Here is a 22760-nt window from a genome sequence, read left to right on the forward strand (position 1 = left end):
AAGTTTGAAGAGAAAATATCATATGTTAATATTTAATTATTGCCTTGCTGACATAAATGGAGATGTGTCTAGTGAAAACGCTGCTTAATATTTTTCATTTATGTTGTGGCTTGAATAATCGAAAAAATAGACAAACTGTGTGATGATAAATCGGCAATTTTATATGCTTAAAAAACTGTAAAGATTATTTCAGTTTGAGTTGTATCGCATCAATATTTAAATATTATTTTTCAGATTTTTTATGTATTTAACCTCTGATTTGAAAAACTAGAAAGGGACCCGCCATATACTAAAGCGGTGATGTCATAAGAACTACTGTCAAGGTCGCTATTTCAAAGATTGAAATATTTTGTGATAAAGATCTTTTTTCTTTCAAAATATTCTTTCTGTTGATACCAAACAATCAATTATAAACATGCTTTTTACATAATTTACAACTCAATTGTAAAAAGAGACAAGGAGTACCCCATATGACTGTCTATGTAGTTTTCCCTTTCATCATATAACTATCCATTGAATCAGCTTCCAATTGGCTTTGGACCAGCGATTTTTCCTGATTCATTTTGTTTTATATTTAAGGTAAATGGACAAAAATTTGAAAGTCAAATCATCTAATCATTATTTTTTTAACAGTGCGCGGAAATTGAAGACTTTTTGAATATATCATTATCTTAATTTTATCAAACGAAAAAATTGTGATAGTTATTTGACCTAAAACACAACAAAATATCTATATTCTTCTTGTTTTATCGTTAAGGCGCTGATAAAACACAGGTAAAAACCCAAGTAAAATCTTTGACCGAAAGCAGACTATAATTGCTATCGCAACACAAATATCACCTATTGCTCTATACCCAAATATCAAATGTGTGCAAAACGGGAACACGAAAGCACGACAAAGTAAAAAATATATATGTTCACATCAATTAATTTGTTAGAGTTTATTCTTTTTAAGAAACACTTATTTGGAAATTATTAGTTTTTTTTTTCAATATTTCTGAGGAATAATCTAGCCCCCCTTTCAATTTGCTTCCGACGCCAGTGTAGAGAGGCGTTTCAAAACAGATAATCTGGACATTTTTACGAGTTGATGTATATCAACTTAGTGTAGTCACTGCAAAGGGGTTTCCCATCACTGGGTTAAATCACATTTTCGTATTGATGGTCAGATTAATACATCAATTATCAAAATGCAATGATATGAATCATGAAAGGATGACTTCTTTTATCGGAGGTAAAATTTGTTGTCATCGTATTTTAATCAACAAAAAATCATGATTTTCTTTTTGTTAATTGATATCAATCCGCACAAGAATATAGGTTCAAGGAAAATCTTCTGACACATTTCATATACTAAGGATACATTATTGTTGCCATCAATAAATTGTATAAAACATATCAAGTATGTTTCTTCATAACTAAGAACATTTTAATTGACTGATAAAAATGTCGCTACAATCAAATTTGACGTATACATGTACATGTACATGAAACTTCAGTGATACCCGCGCTGTAATCGCTTTTGTGCAGATGAGCTCAGCTCAGTGGTGGACGTTTAACGTTTTCCCCACACAAGAGTTGAAATTCAAGATCATGAATGCGTTTCATTACTTACGCCTTATCAAAGTTAACGTGAAATGAAATGATGACAAAACAAAGAGTTGAAGCACAAGAGTTGAAAATAATCAAGAGCTGGGGGGGGGGGTGTCTATGTGGTATGATCTTTCGTCGTGTTCAAGGTCAGTGTGGCCCTGCAACATGCACATCGGGAACTGCGCGCCTGTTTATATACGTCATAGATTATAAATAGATTAGCGTGGTAGTTACTGTGTTTTGAGCAGCGTTGATTAAGAAATAGTATCATAAACATGATCTTTTTTTACAAATTGGTTTGATAAACAGAGGCAAACTATTTTACCCAGTCTATAGAATGGTAGTTTGTAGTTAATGGTGTGCATTTTGGACATGAGTAGAATTTTGTCATTTTTGGTTTTTTTTTGTTTTTTTTTTTTTTGCTTTTTGGTGTGATGATTTGAATTTTATATTAGTATATTATATTTATATATCAATGTAGAATAACTTTAAATGCTATATAATAAAAACAACAAGACGGAAATCTACCAGCCCCGTTTATCGATTGGTCAAAAACTATGCAGCAACCTAAGAAAAATCACGGACTGCACGGAATATAATCATGGGGAGGATTTTGGTGTTTCTTTTAGCTAACGTACTGATGTACATTAACAGTAATTTTGTTAATTTTACTTACTTTTTACAATCAATTTATAAATTTGTTAAAAAGATGTAAATAAAAACAATAAAATGCGTCTTTGATGATTCATTTGGGTTATGAAGGTAGCGATCATTGCAGAAAAAAATTATATAACCCGCTAACGCGGATAAGGTATTTTTTCTGCTATGTCGCCACCTTCATATCCCCCATGAATCACCCAAGAAAGCATTTTATTGTTTAGATATAACACAGGCACCTGACCTTTTTAAAAACTTTTTTCTCTAAATGAAAAAAAAAAGAATTTTAAAGAGAAAAGTTTAAAACGTCACGTGCATGAGATTTATGAAACCCTTTAAAACCTTGTGTATATGTAGTTTTGTAAAAATGGTTTGAAATGTAATGTAAAAATGGAAGAAGGTGAAGTATAATAATTTAAGGAATGTCAGAAAAAGAGACCATCATTTGATCATATTGACGGTTTGCTTTCATTGAAGTAAATACGATAAATCACAGGCACATACAATATACATTTTTTTCATAATAAAAAATATATAGTTACCCTCTACCCAATAATAAGGTACCGGTATAGAAGGTAACTATATAAATTTAATTATGAGAAAGATATATATAACGTGAGTTAAATGTGGCCGAATGAATGAACTTAACATTATTTGTGTTGATCGACATAACAATACAAACCACCTGTTTAAAGCTGCATGGTCTAAATATTATCCATACAAACCAATTATCTTATTTTTGTTTTGCCACAACTCACATTAACACCCGATGTCAAAGTCGTAATACAATCATCCCCACCTCGACTTCAGGGGCGAATTTAGATATGAGGCGAAATAACGCGATAGGGGCCTACCCTTTTTATGACGTTTGTTTTGTTAAAAAAGAAAATTATTTTTTTCATTGAAATATGGCTTAATTGACCGGGAAAACTACCGCAATGTCTGTTATTATACACATACTTAGCATAACCATCGTTTAAAAGCGTGCATAAAATTTGATATAAAATCGGATCATGCAGCTTTAAAAAAGGTGTTGTACTGTTTTCCTGTTTTTGTATGCGTAATTTGCAGACTAAACAATAAGTAAAACTCATATTTATTGCCTTTTTATGTTATGACAACTGTTTTAGTCAGTTTGGGCAAAAACAAACCAGTTCAATATATGTTTACATTTTGACCCTCAAATGTACAAGATGGCCGAACATCCCTCTATATGATATTAAGATTATCAACAGAAGACAGCAACATTTGATGGAAATTCATACTAACAAAACACATATGTAAACAACAACAAGACTCGGGTATTGCTTACAAAACAAAGAAATAAAAACTCTTTATCGTGCTTCTACCTTAATATATGACTTTTAAATTTTGGCAAGACATTAAAAATACTAAAATTAACCATTCTGAACATAAAGAAAAAGGAAAATTGAAATTTTAAATGTTCTGTCGAAGTCAATTTAAAGAATATTTAGATATGCTCCTCTATATAATTTAAAAAATGATCTTTCACGATTCATGATTTTTTATCTTTGATATGCTGTGGCCTAGTATAATAAGATACCCATATTCTTTATTTATTATTTATTTCAAGTTCTGCTTATTGAGAGCAGAAGAGGGGCAATAAATGTCTAATTTCTGAAGCATCAACTCGTGTCAGTTCTTTCAGTACTTTGATTCATATTAGTGGATGAACGTAGTACTTTTGAGCACAAAGGTATTTTTGATTATCTAACTATAAAAGCAAAAAGTGGTGGAAGCAAGAACTCGGACAGAGTATAGCATCGGGGATTGTCAATTGAGTGTGTCAGGACCGTTGATAAACCGAAAGTTGATTTTGAGTCCGTTTCTTATTTTGTTCGAGAGGGATTTTCTTTTACTTTGGAAGTTATGTTCCTTATGTGAGGTAATACTTTAACCTAGACTGGTGTACATGTATTAAGACAAAATCTGACATGTAAAATGAAAGTTGCGATGAAAATGACTCATATATCACTGGCATACATCTTGTGTGATATCATATAATTTACATGTAATAAAATTAATTTACATATAAATACGGTGTTTTGAAAAATAAAAGCCTCTTTTTAAAAATGGTTAAAGATTGACTGAAATGATATTAATACTTAATTTGTAACATGGCATGACGTGAATTCACCTGGCCCCGAGGTTATAAAACTTTCTTGAGTACGATCTCGTACTCCAAATCGTACTCCGTGCTCCAAATCGTACTCCTACTCAAGATATCGAGGTTATAAAACTTTTTCATACTCCTACTCGTACTCCGGCTGAGTACAAAAATGCGATTTTCTGAGTAAGCTTTGAAGCTTTCTCAAAGTCGTACTCAAGACATTTAATCTAAATAAAATGCAGTGCAAACATATAATATTGTTCATATTGTAACATTGCTGTATTATACGCTCTAATTTAATCATATTTACATGTATATGAATTAAAATGGAAAGTTTTTACCATTTTATTAATGACATATCTAGATATAAAGGAGGTGAATTTAAGAGTAAGGGCGAACTGCAACCAAGATTATCAAAATAACTTTTAGATAGTTTGCTTCATTAATTAATGTACGTATACATGTATAACTACGTACAAAATACTACCGTTGAATAGCTCGACTTTTTAAGAATTCTGTTTTTTGTCAAATACGACCCATACACCCCATCATTTAAAACAAAGAAATCAATGTACATGTATCGTTATTAATCAATTTCAATCAGATGTACTTGATGGGTCCATTTTTTGATTATAGTGAAAATGTAGGTTAGTTCTAAACATTACAAAGGATGGGGGATGCATAAAAGTCTAACGTTTTCTATTACTTACTTATTAATCAATTATCATTTATGTTGCATGCCACAAAACTTGGAAAGGGAAACATTTTATAGAATAAGCGGTAAATCAGTGGCGGAGTCCACAGCCCTGAAAAAATTGTCCAAATAAAGTTAAATCATACTCCTTCTGGCAAAGAAAATGTACAACTTGCGAGTCTTAATTATCTTTTTTTTTTAACTTGGGGGATTTCTCTACATTAGACTGTTTCAATGGTGCAATATGAAGAAAACGCGTGTGTTCAATGATGTAACTAAAAAAACCCAGGAAAAAACATTTTGGTTACGCTGTCCTTGGGTTCAAATATGACCAGTCACCCACCTTTAAGTAATTGGTTATACTAACAAGTGTTTTAACGACTCTTCCATTGTTATTATAATATAAGCTGGTATATATAGTTACATGTATCTTTTATTAAAACTTCATTAATTTACATTGTCCCATTGAACTTGGTTTTTAAACTGATTAATTTACAGTCATTCGAAAGAAAAAAAATAAAAGGATATGTTTCTTGGATTTCTACAAGACAGAGGAATTTGATGACTGTAGGTCTTAAATCTACAAACCTTTAAAAATTGTAAATAATTTTATTACTTTAAGTATACCGGTAATCACGAGAAGAAATATCTCAAACGTCTATTTAAAGACTTCCTTTTTACCCTACAAAATCTCTAGAATCCTGGAGCTTCCGGGGCCGGCTTTGCCCCCTGGGTCACCAACAGGACTTAGCCCTGGACCATCTGGAGGCCACAAAGCGGCCTCTCCAGACTCCCTGTCTTATACTGACGTCCCCTCTAACTTCACATTCTGGATCTACCCCTGGAACTAAATATCTTTAAGAGGAGTTGGTGTTGGTGTGTGTGAGTGGGGGGGGGGGGGGCGGCGAATCCTACTTCCTATGGTTTATCTATTCGATTGTTGTTGGGTTTTTTTATTTTCATAAAACAGTTACTGTCTGCATGTGGAAAATATTGGCTTATAAATCGCCTTTCCTCTGTAGTGTCAAAAACGCTGTGAAATTTAGAGTAATTTTGGACAAGGTTCATTTCTTTTTATCTCGAAATATCGATAATAAAAACCTATTTTGAAAGTTAACAAAAAGCAATCTTACTTGGAAATGTAGAAAGTAATCAAGAATCAGCAGTAAGTAATTAAAACGCAGGTTAAAGGGCGTTAGATGTAAACATAAAGATAATATTTCGAATTTTTAAGTTTTGTATTGGCAATATTTTTAAAATTATGACGTACATATTTGGCTTCCTAGGTGACCATATACTACATGTAGCTGCAGAGATCTAGATGTGTTCTTTGTCTAATATAGGCCGCAACTTCTTTTTAATTTTACTGCGGGAAGGTAGAGTATCCATTCCGAACCATCTACCAGTAATTGATTTTTATTTTCCAAATATTAAAGAAATGTTACCATGGAACATCACCTACCTTACGATCTTTATTATTTATTTCGAATTAAAACATCGAGAGCATAGACATGTCTAAGTATACGTAAGGTGAAATGCATTGTTTGGTTTAACATTTGATTATAAACCCTCGAATATAAGGATGGTGGGTCCCGGTGACCCCATAGTCTTAAGTATTATATTAGTATCTTTCTACAAATAAAATTTGGTGTTATGACATCAAATTTTATTCTTATATATATTCTGCTTGAGAATTCGGGTAATTTACAGTTAATTAAAAGCTTGTTTATGTAAGAAAAAGAAAAAGAAAAAAAAGATAACACTTAAATTAATCATAACCCGCAAGATAAAAGCTACAATTTATGAGAGAGAGAGAGAGAGAGAGAGAGAGAGAGAGAGAGAGAGAGAGAGAGAGATTTGAAGGGGATTATTGTTATTCTATGCAATCGATTGAAAATACATGTACATGTACTACTTAAAATAGCTTCTTCGCATTTTCATGTGAGAGATGTTTCTCTATATAGCTTAGCTGTGGGAATATTCATCTCTTAAATTGTTTAATTTTATTAGCAAGTAACTATTTAGATAATTCATATAGCTATTCCTTTTTTATCTAAAGTAACCAAATATCTATGTCAAATGCATCAAAATTAACACATGTATTTCGAATTTTAAAGATGAATAGGAAAAGGCTTGCTCAAAAATATCAATGGACGTTACTTAAGATTAAAAATGACACAGTATGTATATATAAATTCTAAACACACATTTTCAAGCCTTGACTAAGTGAGAAAAACTTGAACCATAAATAAAACCCCACAAAAAGGGTTACAGCAACTTTAGTACACAGTTTCCTTGAACACGTTGTTTCGGTTTAACGTGGTCCTCAAATTGAAAATTTCAAAAATATTTCAATTAGTGAATTTTCTTAAACTCTCGTGCACATTCCCAAAAATATTAAAATGAGAAACTTTACGTGTGTCCTTGGCTTTTGGCATATGTTCATTGATGCAATTCCAACACCCACCCCCACCCCACCCCTTCAAGATATTAGATGTTTTTTTCTCACAAGAATTTTAAAAGGCAAATATAGTACTAAGTATGTTGCAATTAAATTGGAATACCCATATAATTTCCTTAGTGTATACTATATGAGTGTAAAAATAAACGGATTTCTCAGTATTTTTGTGATTTTCCCAAGTATATGTTTCTATTTTTGAATTAAACTCTTCCCTGTTTTCCCTAATACAGGAACTGCTCACTAAATATCTTAAGAGATATCCACTTGGGGGCAGTGACTTTCCAGTTTTATATTGGCGTCGTTTCTGACCTTTTCCTGGCATGTAAAATATCAAAATCGTATAAAAGCCAGGAAAACTTTAGATATATCGAACTAAATTCTATGTTGAAATACTCTCTTCATATCCGTGTAAATTCTTACTTCTTTCTTTTATATTCATATCGTTCCTTACAACATAATTATACTTAATCATCACATGCATGAATCACTATCTGAGTCTCATGAGAGAGAGAGAGAGAGAGAGAGAGAGAGAGAGAGAGAGAGAGAGAGAGAGAGAGAGAGATTTGACATAAACACAATTTGTTGATAATTTTACCAATTACACTGGATTTATCGTCTCTGTTGCTCAAAAATTCATAAGTTATAGATGCAGACACATCTCCATGCTTGCAGATGGAGAAGGTAATATGTACATGTAAATAATGTGTTACATTTTGTTAATAAATAATGAATCTGAATACATGTACAGTTTGCCTACATGCCAGGACTATTTCCATGAATTACCGTTCTCTGTCTTTCTTCAGAGACGTAAAATTTCGTCGATCGGCTTTTGGAGCATAGTCCAAATAGTACTCAGCGGAGAACGTACTCCAAAACTTTTATAACCTCGGTTTTTAAAGTCGTACTCAGTGGAGCACATACTCGGAGTACGGAGTATGAGTATGAGTACGAGTATGAAAAAAGTTTTATAACCTAGGGGCCGGATTGCGCATGTATAGATCTGAGTTGTAACCTTTGTTCCACTGACACCGTTAAGGTATCTGGCGTGTTCTATGTAAAGTATATGTATAAAATTATAATCTCTCAGATATGATCACGTAAACAGAATTTTCAATATAATTATGTAGGGAATCATGGACCCTTGAATGACAAAGTATCAATACAAAAACATAATTTGTAAACACTGTGACATATTAAGCAGGCCAGGTGCATTGTATATCCTGGCGAAGTAGTTACCGTTAATAAATAATAGTTATCTCCCGCACACCATAAATTGCATATATCATAATCACTTTCAAAATATAAAATACTCCGGCCTTTCTTGCCTTGCTTTATTAAAGATTTATACCATGCATTAATTGAGATCTTGGTTGCAGCCAAAACCATTTATCAAAAATATATTTGAAAAAAAGCATAATTATCAAATAAATAATTGTCTCTTTTTTGGAATTTGTTCATTAAGAAAATGATATTAAACGTATTTTCATCCACCTTAAATGCTATTAAGTATTTAACAATTACTAGACCATTATGCTTTTATTATCAATCTACAGAAATGTCATATGACGGTGCTGTAAGATAATGCATATAATTGTGGGTCTCTCTCTCTCTCTCTCTCTCTCTCTCTCTCTCGTTGGACCCAAAATGTGTGAAGCCTCAACCACACCGTGTAGAAACGGACTAGAGTAACGCACTTTACCCTAGTCCAAGATGGCGATAAGAAGCTCGCTTCGATTGATTTTACTCTAAATTGTCGGGGTAGTATAACGAAATAAATACAGTACAATTTTGAATGATAGGAAAATCAGCAACAACAAATAAATAATGAAAAATATTCTGTTTATATTATGAGATGCAAGGAAATCATAAAACGATGATGCACTGCGGAAACTTCAGTTTTTTTTCGTTATGTGTATCTTCTAGTAATTTAATATTTTTTTTTCTGGTTTTATGTACGGAGAATGTTCTTCAACGCGGTTAGTATGATCAAGTAAAAAAATATATGTGCAGTGGTCTTTGGATTTCTAAACAATAGCTGATAAAAGTCCTTAAGTCATGTATCTAATTATCAGTCCAGGTAATGACTCATTTGTAAAATTAAACTATGTATGATATTATTGATATTTCTAAAAACAATTTTCACAGGGTCCACAGAGTCTTTTCATGATGACATCTAGAGATGAAGCCCAGCATGTGGTGGAATGTGACCTGTGTCAGCAACCAGTCTCGTTTTTCTGCAGACGATGCGGGGTCAATCTCTGTGACCCCTGTGTCCTTATACATCTACGCGTGAAATCTGAAAACGGCCATGACATTGTAGATTACATCAGTAAGGATGATGGCGACACATGCCACTGTGATTCCCATCCCCAAAACGATTGTTCCGCATACTGCAAAACTTGCGAAACTCCAATATGCATGCTTTGCGTTACTATTAAACACAGAACGCACGAAATATCCGAGCTGTCCGATAAAATTGAGGAACTTTTGAAAGTGATTGCTACGGAAAATGATCGACTTCAGTCATTCAAACATGAATTAGAGAGAAATTTGGAACATACAACGAAACTGTTGTCCTCGATATCCTCGATTTACAAACTTAGGAAAGATGAAGTTACAGCACGGGGAGAAGAGTGGCACAAACAGATTGAAGAGGCTGTAAAGAAACTTCACCAGGAACTGGATGACATGCAAAAGGAACACGAGGCTGTACTACAGAAACAAAAGAGAAAGTTTGAAGAAACGATTAGAAGAGTGGATGATATGAACGGAAAAACAGTAAAATTACAGAAATCAAAGAATGTCACAGAAATGCAGAGTTTTGTACCAGTGATTCAGAAACAGGAAAGTTTAAGTGACGTCTCACAGTATTCGTTTCCGAAATTATACGAATATAAAATAGATGAATATTTGGAAAATCAATTAAAAGAAAAGGAGTTATCAGGTAGAATAATATCAGAGATACCAACAGTCACTTCTGTTATAGACACTGGGTTCCCTGCTAATGAAGAGAATAAAAATCGTCTGTATGACATGGCCGTTACCGTCGATAACAAAGTGTGGATGGGAGGAGAGAGCACAGAACTGAAGTTGTTTGATCTCCAGGGACACCTCCACCACACCGTCAGCATTACTAACACAGGCATGTATTTATGTATGTACAACAAACAAGTAGTGTACACTGATAAGCCAAATAATGCCGTGAGAATGATATCTGACAACGACACTGTGGTGACGATGTTCACTACCGGGAACTGGGTCCCATACGGCGTCACAAGCGCGGCGTCCGGTGATCTACTGGTCTGTCTCGTTAAAGACGATCAGTCCAAAGTCGTCCGATACAGCAGTACCGGTACCGTGCTCCAGGAAATCCAGTACGACTCGCAGTGTCAACCTCTGTACAAAGACGCTTTTTACATCACTGAGAATGTTAACGGGGACATCATTGTAACTGACTTTCAGAAAAAAGCAGTCATTGCTGTCGATAGATTGGGCATATTCCGGTACTCGTACTCAGGAAAGGACAGTGAATTTTTCGCCTGTTCAGTCGCCACTGATTCTGTCGGTCACGTCGTCGTTACAGATTTTGGCGGTAACAAGATTCACATGCTGGACAAAGCCGGACGATTCCTGAGGTACATCATTCCTGAAGGAGGAATAAAAGGTCCACGCGCCGTGTGTATCCTTGGTGACGGTGAGATGATGGTGGGAGAATGTCTGACCGGAATCGCCAAAAAATTAACACAATAAGAAAAACTTAACTTTATTTGTTATAAAGAAAAATATCACAATTTTACCAAAAATATGTATGTCATACAAATGCAAATATGTAAAACAAAAAAAAAAGTAGCCACAAGATTATTTCCAAATTATTTTTATAATAATAATAAATGCATGTGTAATAAAGATTGAGCATTTAAAAAAAATTTCGATGGTGAAATTAAAAAAATAAAAATAAAAGAAAAATATTAGAACAAAATTTTTGAAGTTTTACAAGTTACCTCCCTTTGAAAAGTTAGAAAATGCAGAAAAACAGCTAAAATAATTTTTTTGCATCTTGTAAACCTTGGTTTACCATCAATTGACTTTTTAAATAATGCTTCAATACCATCATATCAATTTCTTTCAAAAGACAATTTCAGTACATTGATTGAGTTATAGAACATTAAAGTAAAAATCTTTTTTGTATAGAGATAAAAACGCTTTAAAATGGCCGCCACCCCCCAGCCTCGTTAAAATGGAAATGGTTATTGGATACTTACAAACAAATAGAGACAAATCGTTTAATGTTTTAAAGTGGCGCTGAAATAATTTAAACCACAATCAGCTGGCTGTAAGATGTCAGAATGTACCTACTGTCTGTACGCGGTATATCTTCTAAATTGAAATGTTGTGTGATTCAATATTCCTTTATCTATGTTACCTTTTTTTTTTTTTTAATTTTCTACATACAAATTTTCCTTACAATAACCCAATCTGAGTCAGCAAAAATGTCTTCTTGCTACTATACATGTAAATCAGCATTTATTGTTATACTAATTGAAATGATTAGCGCCTATCTACTTACGTGATTAAATACTATCGTATATGAGGAGAGTTTTGGCCATTTTTTAACGTACTCAACTGCGATATTTTTGTTTCAGATAGTTGCAAATGAGAAAATATTGCCCTCTTTTGTAGAGATACTTAGTAAAGAGTAGATGTATTTTTTTTTTTATATTTTTAAATATTTATTAAATTTTGAGTAATTTTGTATACATTATATGCACAGGTGCTCGATTATCGGATATTGTAGTTTTTAATTATTTGCTTGGGGACAAAAATTAAAATTGGTAATCATATCTTATATATATGTTTCTATGTATGGCAATGCTACAGTAATTTAGCCTTTAAAAACATAAGTGTCATTATACTTTAGCGACTATTTAGATTGGACTATATTTATAAATAACGAGCGTCGAAGGGACCCACGGGTGATGGAGACAGGAACGACGCGTAATCAACCTTGGGTTTCCGATGATGCTCATAGGATTAAAAAAGCTGTTATTGTTAACAAATATGAAGATGGTAAATCTAATGTCTTCATATAACCTCTTAGAAAGTATTTTGAATAAGACACGTCAGGTTTACAGATAGAAGGGATAAAACATTCTATTTCAAAATTCAATTTCAATAAATTAAATTTATAAACTATGAAATTGAATACATTACTTTTTACTTAAAGCAGTAAAAAGCTTTTTTGGAAAATCGTTTCAGGTCTATTAGTCCGTAATTGTACTGTTGCTGCCGATTCGCCCATGTGTTGTAACCCATATAAATATTGATGGTAACCACTTCTTTAATAAACAAATATCATTGATAAAGTTTTTAACATTTTTATGATATTTAGAACCATTTTAACAAGACCTTGGACTTTCCGTTGGACGTAGCTATCTATTTCTTGGGTCAAAACAAGTTGAAAATGACGCGGTTTCAAGTGAAATATGCACCGATTGCGTAGTCTTTGCTCAAAAGCCAGACAAATCTTGTTAATTTCAAAGAGTAATGGCTGAGTGACTAGCAATGAAATAGACAGGCCTACGTCACATTGCTGTTTGACACATCTACCCAAAGTCCAAGCTCTTGTTAAAATGGCTCTGTTAGAATATGGTTTTTTTTTTTTCGAATATACATGTAATGGTATTATCCAAGCTGTAAATGCCTAGAAAACAAGATGCCCTTGGACCACATCACTCATCTAAATATAGGCCCTATAGTAGTACTTTTATCATTGTATAAATATGAAACTCTTCAAAATATAGTCAAACTCTCATCATATTTGACAATACATTAAACAATGCATAAAAAGAAAAACTTACTTTTTAGACACCATATCCTAAAATCTAAGATACATCAACTGACTAATCTTATCATTCTAGGCCTCAACGTATTTTAATTAAAGATAAAAAAAAATTGTTAAATGAACTTTAAATAATCATAAAAAGGAGTCACTGTGATATTAAGCTTGATATGAGGATATGAGAATGCTTATACTGTAAAGTTGCAAAGAGTAGCATTTTATTTCTTGAGAAAGAGGATTTTAAAACATTTCCTCTATAATTGTATATTTCTTTGTTCAACTTTTAACCCATTTCAGAGGCCCCAGTATTGGTCTGGGGTCACATGCACTTTGAACGATTTAGCTACACTATTTGAGGACGCTTGCATAGAAATCTCATATATTGTAGCACTGGAGTTATTGAGTAAAATTTATTAATCATTCTCGTTATATTCAAATGTTGAACTTTGAACCCCTCTTTGGCCACCAGTATTGGGGATCACGGTTCTAACAATTTAAAAACTACAGTATTTGAGGATGATTGCATAGCAATTTTACAAATTAAAACATTGTAGTTCTTTAAAAGAAGATTTTTAAACATTTTTAACAATATCTTTTTGTGTTGAACTTTGAAGCCCTCTTGCCCCCCCCCCCCCCCCCAATTGGTTTGGGTTTCATGATGTAACAATTCAGATTCTACATTATCACAAGATGCTTCGTAAAAATATCACAGATTGTAGCATTGTAGTTTTTAAGAAGATAATTTTTTTTTAAATCCGTATACATGTACATTTCGATGTTAAACTCTAAACCCCTCTTGGGGCCCTAATATTGGTCCAGCGATCTGGTTTTAGCAATTTAGAATGTACACTATTTGAGAATGCTTGAATATTAATCACACATATTGTAGCAATGTAATTCTTGAAATGAAGATTATTTTTCACTGTAAATTTTCATAACTTTTAACCCCTCCTGTGATTCTTATATTTGCCTTTGGCTCAAGGCTTTAACAATTACATGCATAGTAATCTTACAAATAAAAGCATTCTAGTTCCTGAGAAAGTGAGTTTTAATTATTTTCCCTATAATTTCTATATTAAACTTCGAACCTCTCCTAAAGACCCCAGAATTGGTCTTGGGCCTGGGGTCACATTTTGATCAATTACATAATCTGAGGATGATTGCATTGTAATATTACAAATAGTATTGTAGTTTTTTAAGAGAAGATTCTTAAAAATTTCCCTATATTTTTTTTTTTTACTTTGAACCCCTTCTGGGGTCCCAATATTGGTCTTGGACACCAGTATTGATCCGGAGGTCACATTTTTTTCAATTTAGGATTTTCAATATATATGTATACAAGCTTTAATGTAAATATTGAAATGTCTGGTGCAGTCGTTCTTTAGAAGAAGATTTTTTTAAGACACACACCCTAATTTCACCGTTATGTTATTATCCCCTTTTAAGAGTTTTGACTTTCATTTTAACGATTTAAAAGTTTGGTTAAATTGTCCCAGTGGTTTTAGAGAAGAAGTAAAAGATGTGAAATGAATGGACAAACGGACGTACGACGGACAACAGCTAATCAGAAAGGCTTACTTGAACCTTCGATAACAATTAAGTTTCAATGGTTTTAATGTTTATGTAGAATTATAAGCAAAACTTTAAATACTAATTCATATTTATATAAAAATAAAAAGAACTCATTCTAAACAAATGACACATTTTATCACCCTGAGGAGGATAGTTACAATATACCACGTTTCTGGGGTGAGAGTGATTTTTTTTTTTCAAATATTTTTGCAAAACTTTGAGAATAACTTGGAAAACAAGACAGAGCTTTATGTAAATGTGTCATGTTGTAAATTTTGAATTTACTGCGTGGATGTAATTACAAAATTTTAACATGAGTTGTCATGTTGTGAATTTTGTATTTACATACATATATTTACACTCATCCAGTGAACTCAATATTAAAAGAGGAGAAACCGTACCCTGGAGAAATCGTAACCTGGAGAAAACGTACCTTTGGGCTGATGGGAACGTTGTTATGTGCGGATACAGAATTTTTACAGTCATCGCACAAAACTACCTTACACAAAGTTAACCTTTATTTTGATCAGGCTCTCTATATCTATAGAGATCTGATATTTAAAAAACGCGTTTGTTTTAGGTAATTTTGTCCGCTGAATAGATAATTTAGATTATAGATAAGTTGTTAAAGGAAAAAGAAGTAAAGACCCGGGGGTTCTATACTTGGGGTATACTTTTAACGTCAATTGCACTGTTTATTCCCTACACGTCCCTGTTATTTTCAATTCAATATTTTACATGGTCCTATAAAGGTGGGGGCAGCTCCATGTTAAATGAATTCAATTTTTTGTATGTAACTTTCAGAAAAATATATTCTGCGCAAAACAAGGCGGGGCCCCGCCCCGCCCCCTAATGCTACGTGCCTGGCCAGTAACGATTTGTGTCGGGCTCGAGATACTTTTTAAAATGACTCAATAGGTGGCGCAGCGTTCTTGACTTCCTACAAACAAGCATGATCGGGGGATCCTCACCTATCATCGTTCTTAGTAAGTTTCATTTCTTTTAGTGATTAAAATCCATGTGTAATTGTAAATTCTGTCTTTAAATGTTTCTTTCAATTGTAGACCAGAACACAAAGCGGGAATCTGGCCGCAAAGTCCAGATAGGAAACATTGCAGCAGGCAAGGTAGGGAAACATGTTTTCACATGGCCGTCTCCATGGTGGAATGTTCCAGACCGAAATAATAACTTTTCAATGACTTTGCATAATAAAAACAATTGTTAATTCATTGTTTGCTTTTGAATACGATAAATCCTCTGTAAATTCTAAAACCGGTGTACGAAATATACTTCAGTAAAAAGAACCTTTTTGTCTGCTTTGCTATATCAAGAGAAAATTCGAGTTAAGTTTTTTTTTTTAATTTATTAACAGGCTATTGCAGATATTATTAGAACATGTCTTGGACCAAGATCCATGTTAAAGGTTCGTTGTGTCTATTCTTTATTCAAATAATGTAAAATTTCAGTTAATTGAAATGTTTATTTCTTCAAGTTAAAAAAAACAAAACTTTTAATCAAATTAAAAAGTGCTATCAATGCATCATGCATTTTGCCAATGTTGCTGAAAAATAGTGAACTTAATGTGATAAGTCACAGTCACTGTGAAATTATTTTACAATTACACATATATAGTGTTATATAGGAAGATTCAAAGACTTCACAGTGATTTATTTTTTATAACTTTCTATATTTATGTTAATTAGATGTTGATGGATCCCATGGGAGGGATTGTGATGACCAATGATGGAAATGCTATTCTAAGAGAGGTAATGGAAACTGAAATAGTACTGTTTTATTTACCCCCATTATATTGGGAATCAATTTTTTTAAACCCAGAAGGAGCTGTGTATTTTGAGAAAGAGCAGTTACAGTTTTAAATTCACAGTTCCATTTTTTATTTTTGATGGAAAGAATTGTGAAACAAAATTAAAGCTGTAAATGATATATTTCCTTAAGTTTATGTGTGATTACTTATCTTGTCCTCTACTCAGATAAATGTACAGCACCCAGCTGCTAAGTCTATGATTGAGGTTGCCCGCACCCAAGACGAGGAAGTTGGAGATGGAACCACCTCTGTCATTATCCTGGGTAAGAGATTCAATGTTAACAACCACCAATATTATCTCTGACAGAGAGTAACAACTTTCCTATGCATTTATGGTTAGTCTACGAAAAACTGGAGAGATGAAAAGAGAAGAGAAGAAAATTTACATCTAAATATTAGAAAGTGGATTTGTTGCTATCAGTCAGAGATTATATTGTTTAGTTTGATCGTTTATACCATATCTAGAGAAAAAGGTTTAAAAGTCAAGTTTTAGTGTGGTTGATAAGAATTCTCAATTCTTTGTCAGACATTTTATGACTTATATTCCTACTTTTTCACCTTGAAGCTACTTGAATGCTTATATACATGAAATGTTTGCTATTATACTAATGTCCTGACATCACTTTCTAGGTGGAGAGATGCTCGCTGTGGCTGAACCCTTCCTCCAGCAGCAGATGCACCCGACAGTGATCATCAGTGCTTTTAGACAGGCCTTAGAAGACCTTGTGGAAATCCTCAGGGATAAAATCAGGTACAAATATGGGACAGTTAGTCCATGTATGTTTGTCTTTTCAATATCCTTCCTTTTTCTCTTTTTTAAATTTCATTTTGTTAACTCTAATATCATGAATACTTTTTCTTTATAAAAAACCATACAGAGATGTAATGTTGTGGGCAACTTTCACAAACCTGAAAAGTAAAACCTGTAACAATTTTATCGATGAAGATTTCTCTTACATGGCTGAATTGTTGTTTAAATTTACACAGTGTCCCAGTGGATATTACCAACCATGAAGAGATGAAGAAAATTGTCAATAGCTGTGTAGGAACAAAATTTATCAGCAAATGGTAAGTTACTGATAAATGATAATAATTTCACATATATTATCATTCCACAAAATAATAAATTGGTCATAGGTTAGAGCTAAAACTCTATCACTGACGTAAATAAACTTTGTACTTATGGTAACTGGTATCTGAATTGATTACAGGGCCAATTTAGCCTGTGAGATTGCATTGAAAGCAACTTCCACTGTCTTCTTGGAGGAAAATGGAAGAAGAGAAATAGATATAAAGAGATATGCCAAAGTAGAAAAGGTATTCTTTCATGTCACTGATAGCAGAAAAATACAACACTTACATGTAAACTCTAACTGTAATGTTTTAAAGAAAAAAAAATTTTCTGGTTCTGTACTAGTTCAAAAAATTAACACCTTTTGTTTTTTTCTGCAGTTTTCTAATAGTTCTTGTTCTATTTAGATTCCTGGAGGCACAATGGAAGAATCCAAAGTATTGACAGGAGTAATGCTTAACAAAGACATTGTCCACCCTAAAATGAAGAGGTATGGCTTGTGTAAATTACTGTAAATCAACTTTTATTCGTGTGCGAGAAATTTTCGCGGGTTCGTGAGAGCCTTGTTGTCGCGAATATTTCTCGCCGCAAATCAGCCCTTGTCGTTTGATTCTTATCACAACATGAGTCTGGATAAGGCTTGGTTGCGAAAATTAGACGTCGCAGTCCAGTTTATCTCCAGGAAATCGCGAAATAAAGTTGCCGCGAATAAAAGTTGGTTTACGGTGTTCAATCTGGCTAGATCTTTCTTCAATAGTCCAACTATAATATGAGTAATTAAAAATGTATGTGGGATGAGTTTGCTTCTTTTCAAATTGATTTTTGTGAATTTACAGGAGAATAGAAAACCCGAGAATATTATTATTGGATTGCAACTTGGAATACAAGAAAGGAGAAAGTCAGGTAAATTTGCTTCTAGTGTTTATGAGGTGTCTAATAGCTTTTAAATTATTTTTTGAACTTTTTTTTTTGATAATTTTAAGTTCTGTTTAAGCATATCTAAGAGGCAAAAATTTTCTTTCTTTCCAGACAAACATTGAAATCACAGATGAGGCAGATTTTTCGTAAGTAGTTCTATTTGTTTTTCTTCTCAAACTAAAAACTAGATATGTTTATGGAGCACGATTTACTCGATAGTAACAATATATTACCATTTAAAGAGTTTGTAAAATGTTTGTAAAGAGTTAGTTGCAATTTTGCAGCAAGATTTTGCAAATGGAGGAGGAATATGTCAAAAAGATCTGCAATGAAGTGATCGCTGTCAAACCAGACCTCGTGATCACTGAGAAAGGTGTGTCAGATCTCGCTCAACACTTCCTGGTCAAGGCTGGAATCAGCTGTATACGTCGTGTCAGGAAGTCGGACAACAATAGGATAGCAAGGCAAGTGAAGGGAATTGTTTTAGCATTTAACAGTTTTTGGGAAAATAAATTACGGGAATCAAGTTTTTTCATGCAAGAATTGAAAATTGCAAATTTTGATCTGACATTTATACAGGGTTGGCCGGGAAATGCCAGTGCCGGGAATTACCGGTGGTAAATACCGGTATTTCCCGTCCTGGTAAATACTACTGATTTTCACTAAACTGGGAAATACTGGGAAATACAAATTTATAATCTTTTTTTCTTTACTTTGCTCAATGTAAAATGTATGTTTAGGATATTATCATATAAGATATTAACAACAAGCATCAAAACACCATTTAGCATACTTCGCCATTTCACTGTCAGTTTATGAATGTTAAATTCACCAGATCACCTATTCAAAAAGACTTCTACAGCTGCTAGAGTACAAATTTGAGCCTAGCTTTTTGTACCCCAAGTTTAGTGTTTTACAGATTTATAATTCAAAGCACAAAATAAACTGTCACAATTACTATAGGTGTTACAAATAACAATTAAATAATCACACATGTTGTTTTAATAATTGACTCTTGACAGTTTTGTGCTCCTGTTTTGGGGAGATATATACTATGACTACGAGTGGGGATAATTGGCTTCTCAAGTGTGTTGCATACTGAGAAAGTGACACAGGTCACACCTTATATCCATTTTCACTTAGTACACTAAATAATCAGAAAATGGAACTTTTGATATCATGTTTATGATAACTGTATAGATGCACCTATACCTGACTTAAGTCTTATTAAAAACAAATAACAATTGTGTATGAATGAACCATGTTTGGAATATTCATCAGAAGATAACCAATGAATTACTGGCCAGTCAAAAACTGTTAAAATTAAAGACCATTATAAAAATTTATAACTGACAAGGTGTACTCTTGTCTACATCCCAACTGATTTGATTAAGACTAAGTATGAAGTACTTTAATATGTAGTTCAACTTTATTTCCCACTATTTCCCGGGAAATACCAGTAATTCCCGGGTATTCCCAGTATTTCCCACCGTCCTGGGAAATATGAGTATTTCCCTCTTTTTTGCCAACCCTGCATTTATACTATGTGTCCTTTAGAATCATTTTGATTTGTGGTGGATTAATTTTTAATTTTGGATTTCATTGGTCCACTTCAAAAATTTATAGGAATAAATAAATTTTTATTTGATTATGGAATGATAAAACATTAATTTAATTATCCTATTGGAAAATCCATGATATTATGTCTCCCTGTACCTTTGAAAGTTGACAATTACCGTTAATGAAAAATGGCCCTTATGAAATACTTGTATAAAGATTCCACTGTATCCTATTTGTTGAAGAAGTGAGAACCTTGTGAGCCATTTAAGTGACAGTTTTATTTTCTCTGTTTACTACAGGGCCTGCGGTGCCACTATTGTCAACAGAACCGATGAAATCCGAGAGGAAGATGTAGGAACAGAATGTGGTCTCTTCTACATTGAGAAGTTCGGAGATGAGTAAGTTGCAATCTTAAAGCATTTCAAAATTATGATACCTCAGTTCATCAAACAAAAGTAGTTTCTGCCATAATAGTCAAAGTAGACAAATGTGATATGTACTGAAAATAAGGACTTAATTTAGCAAACATATTTTCTGGAATAAAAGGGATTATTATGTTATACCTAATATTTTGTTATTTTTAGGTACTTTACATTTTTGGTAGAGTGCAAAAACCCCAAAGCTTGCACAATCCTGCTGCGCGGCGCCAGCAAGGACATTCTGAATGAAGTGGAGCGTAACCTCCAGGATGCCATGAACGTGACTAGGAATGTGATGCTGGAGCCCTACCTTGTCCCAGGGGGAGGGGCGGCCGAAATGGCACTGTCTCAGGTATAAACCTAGGGCTACCACATATAAAGATATGCATATCTGACACTGAAATTACTGGTTTTGGATTAACTTTTTCATGAAAAATTCATGTCATATTCTGATTAACTTTTTCACACTTTCTCAACAGCAAGACTATGCATGTTTTTCATCGGCTTTCTATTAAGGAGAAGGAGTTAAATTAATTCAAATCTTTTCTTACTTAATATATAAAAGTATGGGGAAAAAAAACATGTTGTTTAGAATTTTTTATGCAACGAAAATTTTAAAAGCATCTTACTTAGTTAAGAATATTCTTAAAAAAGTTAAGCATAAACCAAAGAAAATTCTTAGATTATTTATGCATACAACCCCAGAACTGCAACTCCTATCACAGCTTTAAAATGTAGCATGAAACAAATATTAAATGTTCTTTTTAAGGCTTTGAATGAGAAGGCCAAGAGTATTACAGGGATACATCAGTGGCCGTACCGCGCAGTCAGCAGAGCTCTAGAAGTGGTTCCTAAAACTCTGATCCAGAACTGTGGAGCCAGCACAATTAGAACTCTAACAGCCCTCAGGGTAGGTACACAGGATAAAACCAAGTAAAGTTCAGGAGAGGGAGGGATAGGGGCCATCAAAAGATGTCCAGCTCTCCTCCAAAAAATACACATATAAAATGCTTGGTCTGTCTTGTTTGTGTAAATATTATGTGTGAAATTCTCTTTCAGGCTAAGCATGCCACTGCCAATAACACCAGTTGGGGTGTGGATGGGGAGACAGGGAAGGTTGTGGATATGAAGGACTATGGAATTTGGGAACCATTCGCTGTCAAAGTACAAACCTACAAAACAGCAATCGAGGTATGGAATTAAAAGTTGATCACTTTTATATTAACTCAGGCTAATTCTGACATGTATGTGAATATTTGAGTCATACACAGTAATTATTTGATTTCATGACTCGGACCACTATTAAGGGAGGATGTGGTCCATGTTAGGGTAAATGATATAGACATTGTACGAAGACTTTTACTTTAAAGAATGTTATTGCAGATAATTGTTCTTGTGTAACATGAATGAATGTGGTTCAATTTTTCTCTTCAGACTGCAGTGTTACTCCTGAGAATTGACGACATCGTGTCTGGAGTCAAGAAACAGGGAGACTTGGCAGCAGCCTCAGGGGGTGCCCCTAGTGCCCCGCCCCAGGCGTCCGAGGGACCAGAACCAGAGTAAAAATGAAAAAAAAATGGAACCCTCGCAGTGGCAATCTGATGTCTGTATGACACTGTGTTCATCTCGCTTGAGTCAGTCCCCTCTATTCGTGAACAAATATTTTGGATGCTTGCAAATGTAAACTATGAATTAGTTTTTGCCTGTTTCATGAGGCAATTTGATGTATTTTGTACTTCATATTTATCAAATAAAACCACTTTGTGAAAATGGAAATAAAATTCCTATAATATCTTTTTTGGAGTTTTTTTTATATCTTTTAAAAATGATTTAAAATTTTTGAGAAACTTGAAAAGTTCTGGTTTGAATGTTTCTATAAAAGAGTGGAGTAGAAAAATTTGAAGTTATCAGGAAAAATTACAGTAAGAACTTAAGTAGGATTTTCATTTGTTGTTTGGATTAGTTTGGATTATTTCTTAGAAAGTTTTGAGTTATCATGAATTTTGAACTAGGGAGTCA

General features: G+C 33.3%; 2 protein-coding genes across 2 annotated transcripts; both read left to right on the top strand.

Moving 5' to 3' along the window:
* The first annotated feature begins 4058 nt into the window (after window positions 1-4058).
* LOC128179007 (E3 ubiquitin-protein ligase TRIM36-like) lies at window positions 4059-12794 on the top strand. Its single transcript, XM_052846471.1, has 2 exons — window positions 4059-4156; window positions 9682-12794. Exon 2 carries the CDS (start codon window positions 9700-9702, stop codon window positions 11284-11286), a length of 1587 nt encoding a protein of 528 aa, XP_052702431.1. The 5' UTR covers window positions 4059-4156; window positions 9682-9699; the 3' UTR covers window positions 11287-12794.
* Window positions 12795-15840: 3046 nt separating this feature from the next.
* On the top strand, window positions 15841-22535 carry LOC128178649 (T-complex protein 1 subunit gamma-like). The gene is made up of 17 exons (XM_052845913.1): window positions 15841-15933; window positions 16012-16073; window positions 16320-16370; window positions 16651-16713; window positions 16939-17035; window positions 17403-17523; window positions 17760-17840; window positions 17984-18089; window positions 18252-18334; window positions 18681-18747; window positions 18874-18908; window positions 19047-19226; window positions 20622-20720; window positions 20907-21093; window positions 21511-21651; window positions 21801-21932; window positions 22176-22535. The coding sequence occupies exons 1-17, from the start codon at window positions 15900-15902 to the stop codon at window positions 22302-22304; spliced, it is 1668 nt and encodes a 555-aa protein (XP_052701873.1). The 5' UTR covers window positions 15841-15899; the 3' UTR covers window positions 22305-22535.
* Window positions 22536-22760: the final 225 nt, after the last annotated feature.

This window comes from Crassostrea angulata, chromosome 3 (assembly GCF_025612915.1).
Source record: "Crassostrea angulata isolate pt1a10 chromosome 3, ASM2561291v2, whole genome shotgun sequence".
Taxonomy (NCBI): domain Eukaryota; kingdom Metazoa; phylum Mollusca; class Bivalvia; order Ostreida; family Ostreidae; genus Magallana; species Magallana angulata.

Excerpts from the sequence above, each read along its gene's own strand:
- LOC128179007 (XM_052846471.1), top strand. The coding sequence starts at position 9,700 with ATGATGACATCTAGAGATGAAGCCCAGCATGTGGTGGAATGTGACCTG.
- LOC128178649 (XM_052845913.1), top strand. The coding sequence starts at position 15,900 with ATGATCGGGGGATCCTCACCTATCATCGTTCTTA. Across the intron at positions 21,094-21,510 it reads CCGAAATGGCACTGTCTCAG|GCTTTGAATGAGAAGGCCAA; the intron begins GTATAAACCTAG and ends GTTCTTTTTAAG. Across the intron at positions 21,933-22,175 it reads CCTACAAAACAGCAATCGAG|ACTGCAGTGTTACTCCTGAG; the intron begins GTATGGAATTAA and ends TTTTCTCTTCAG.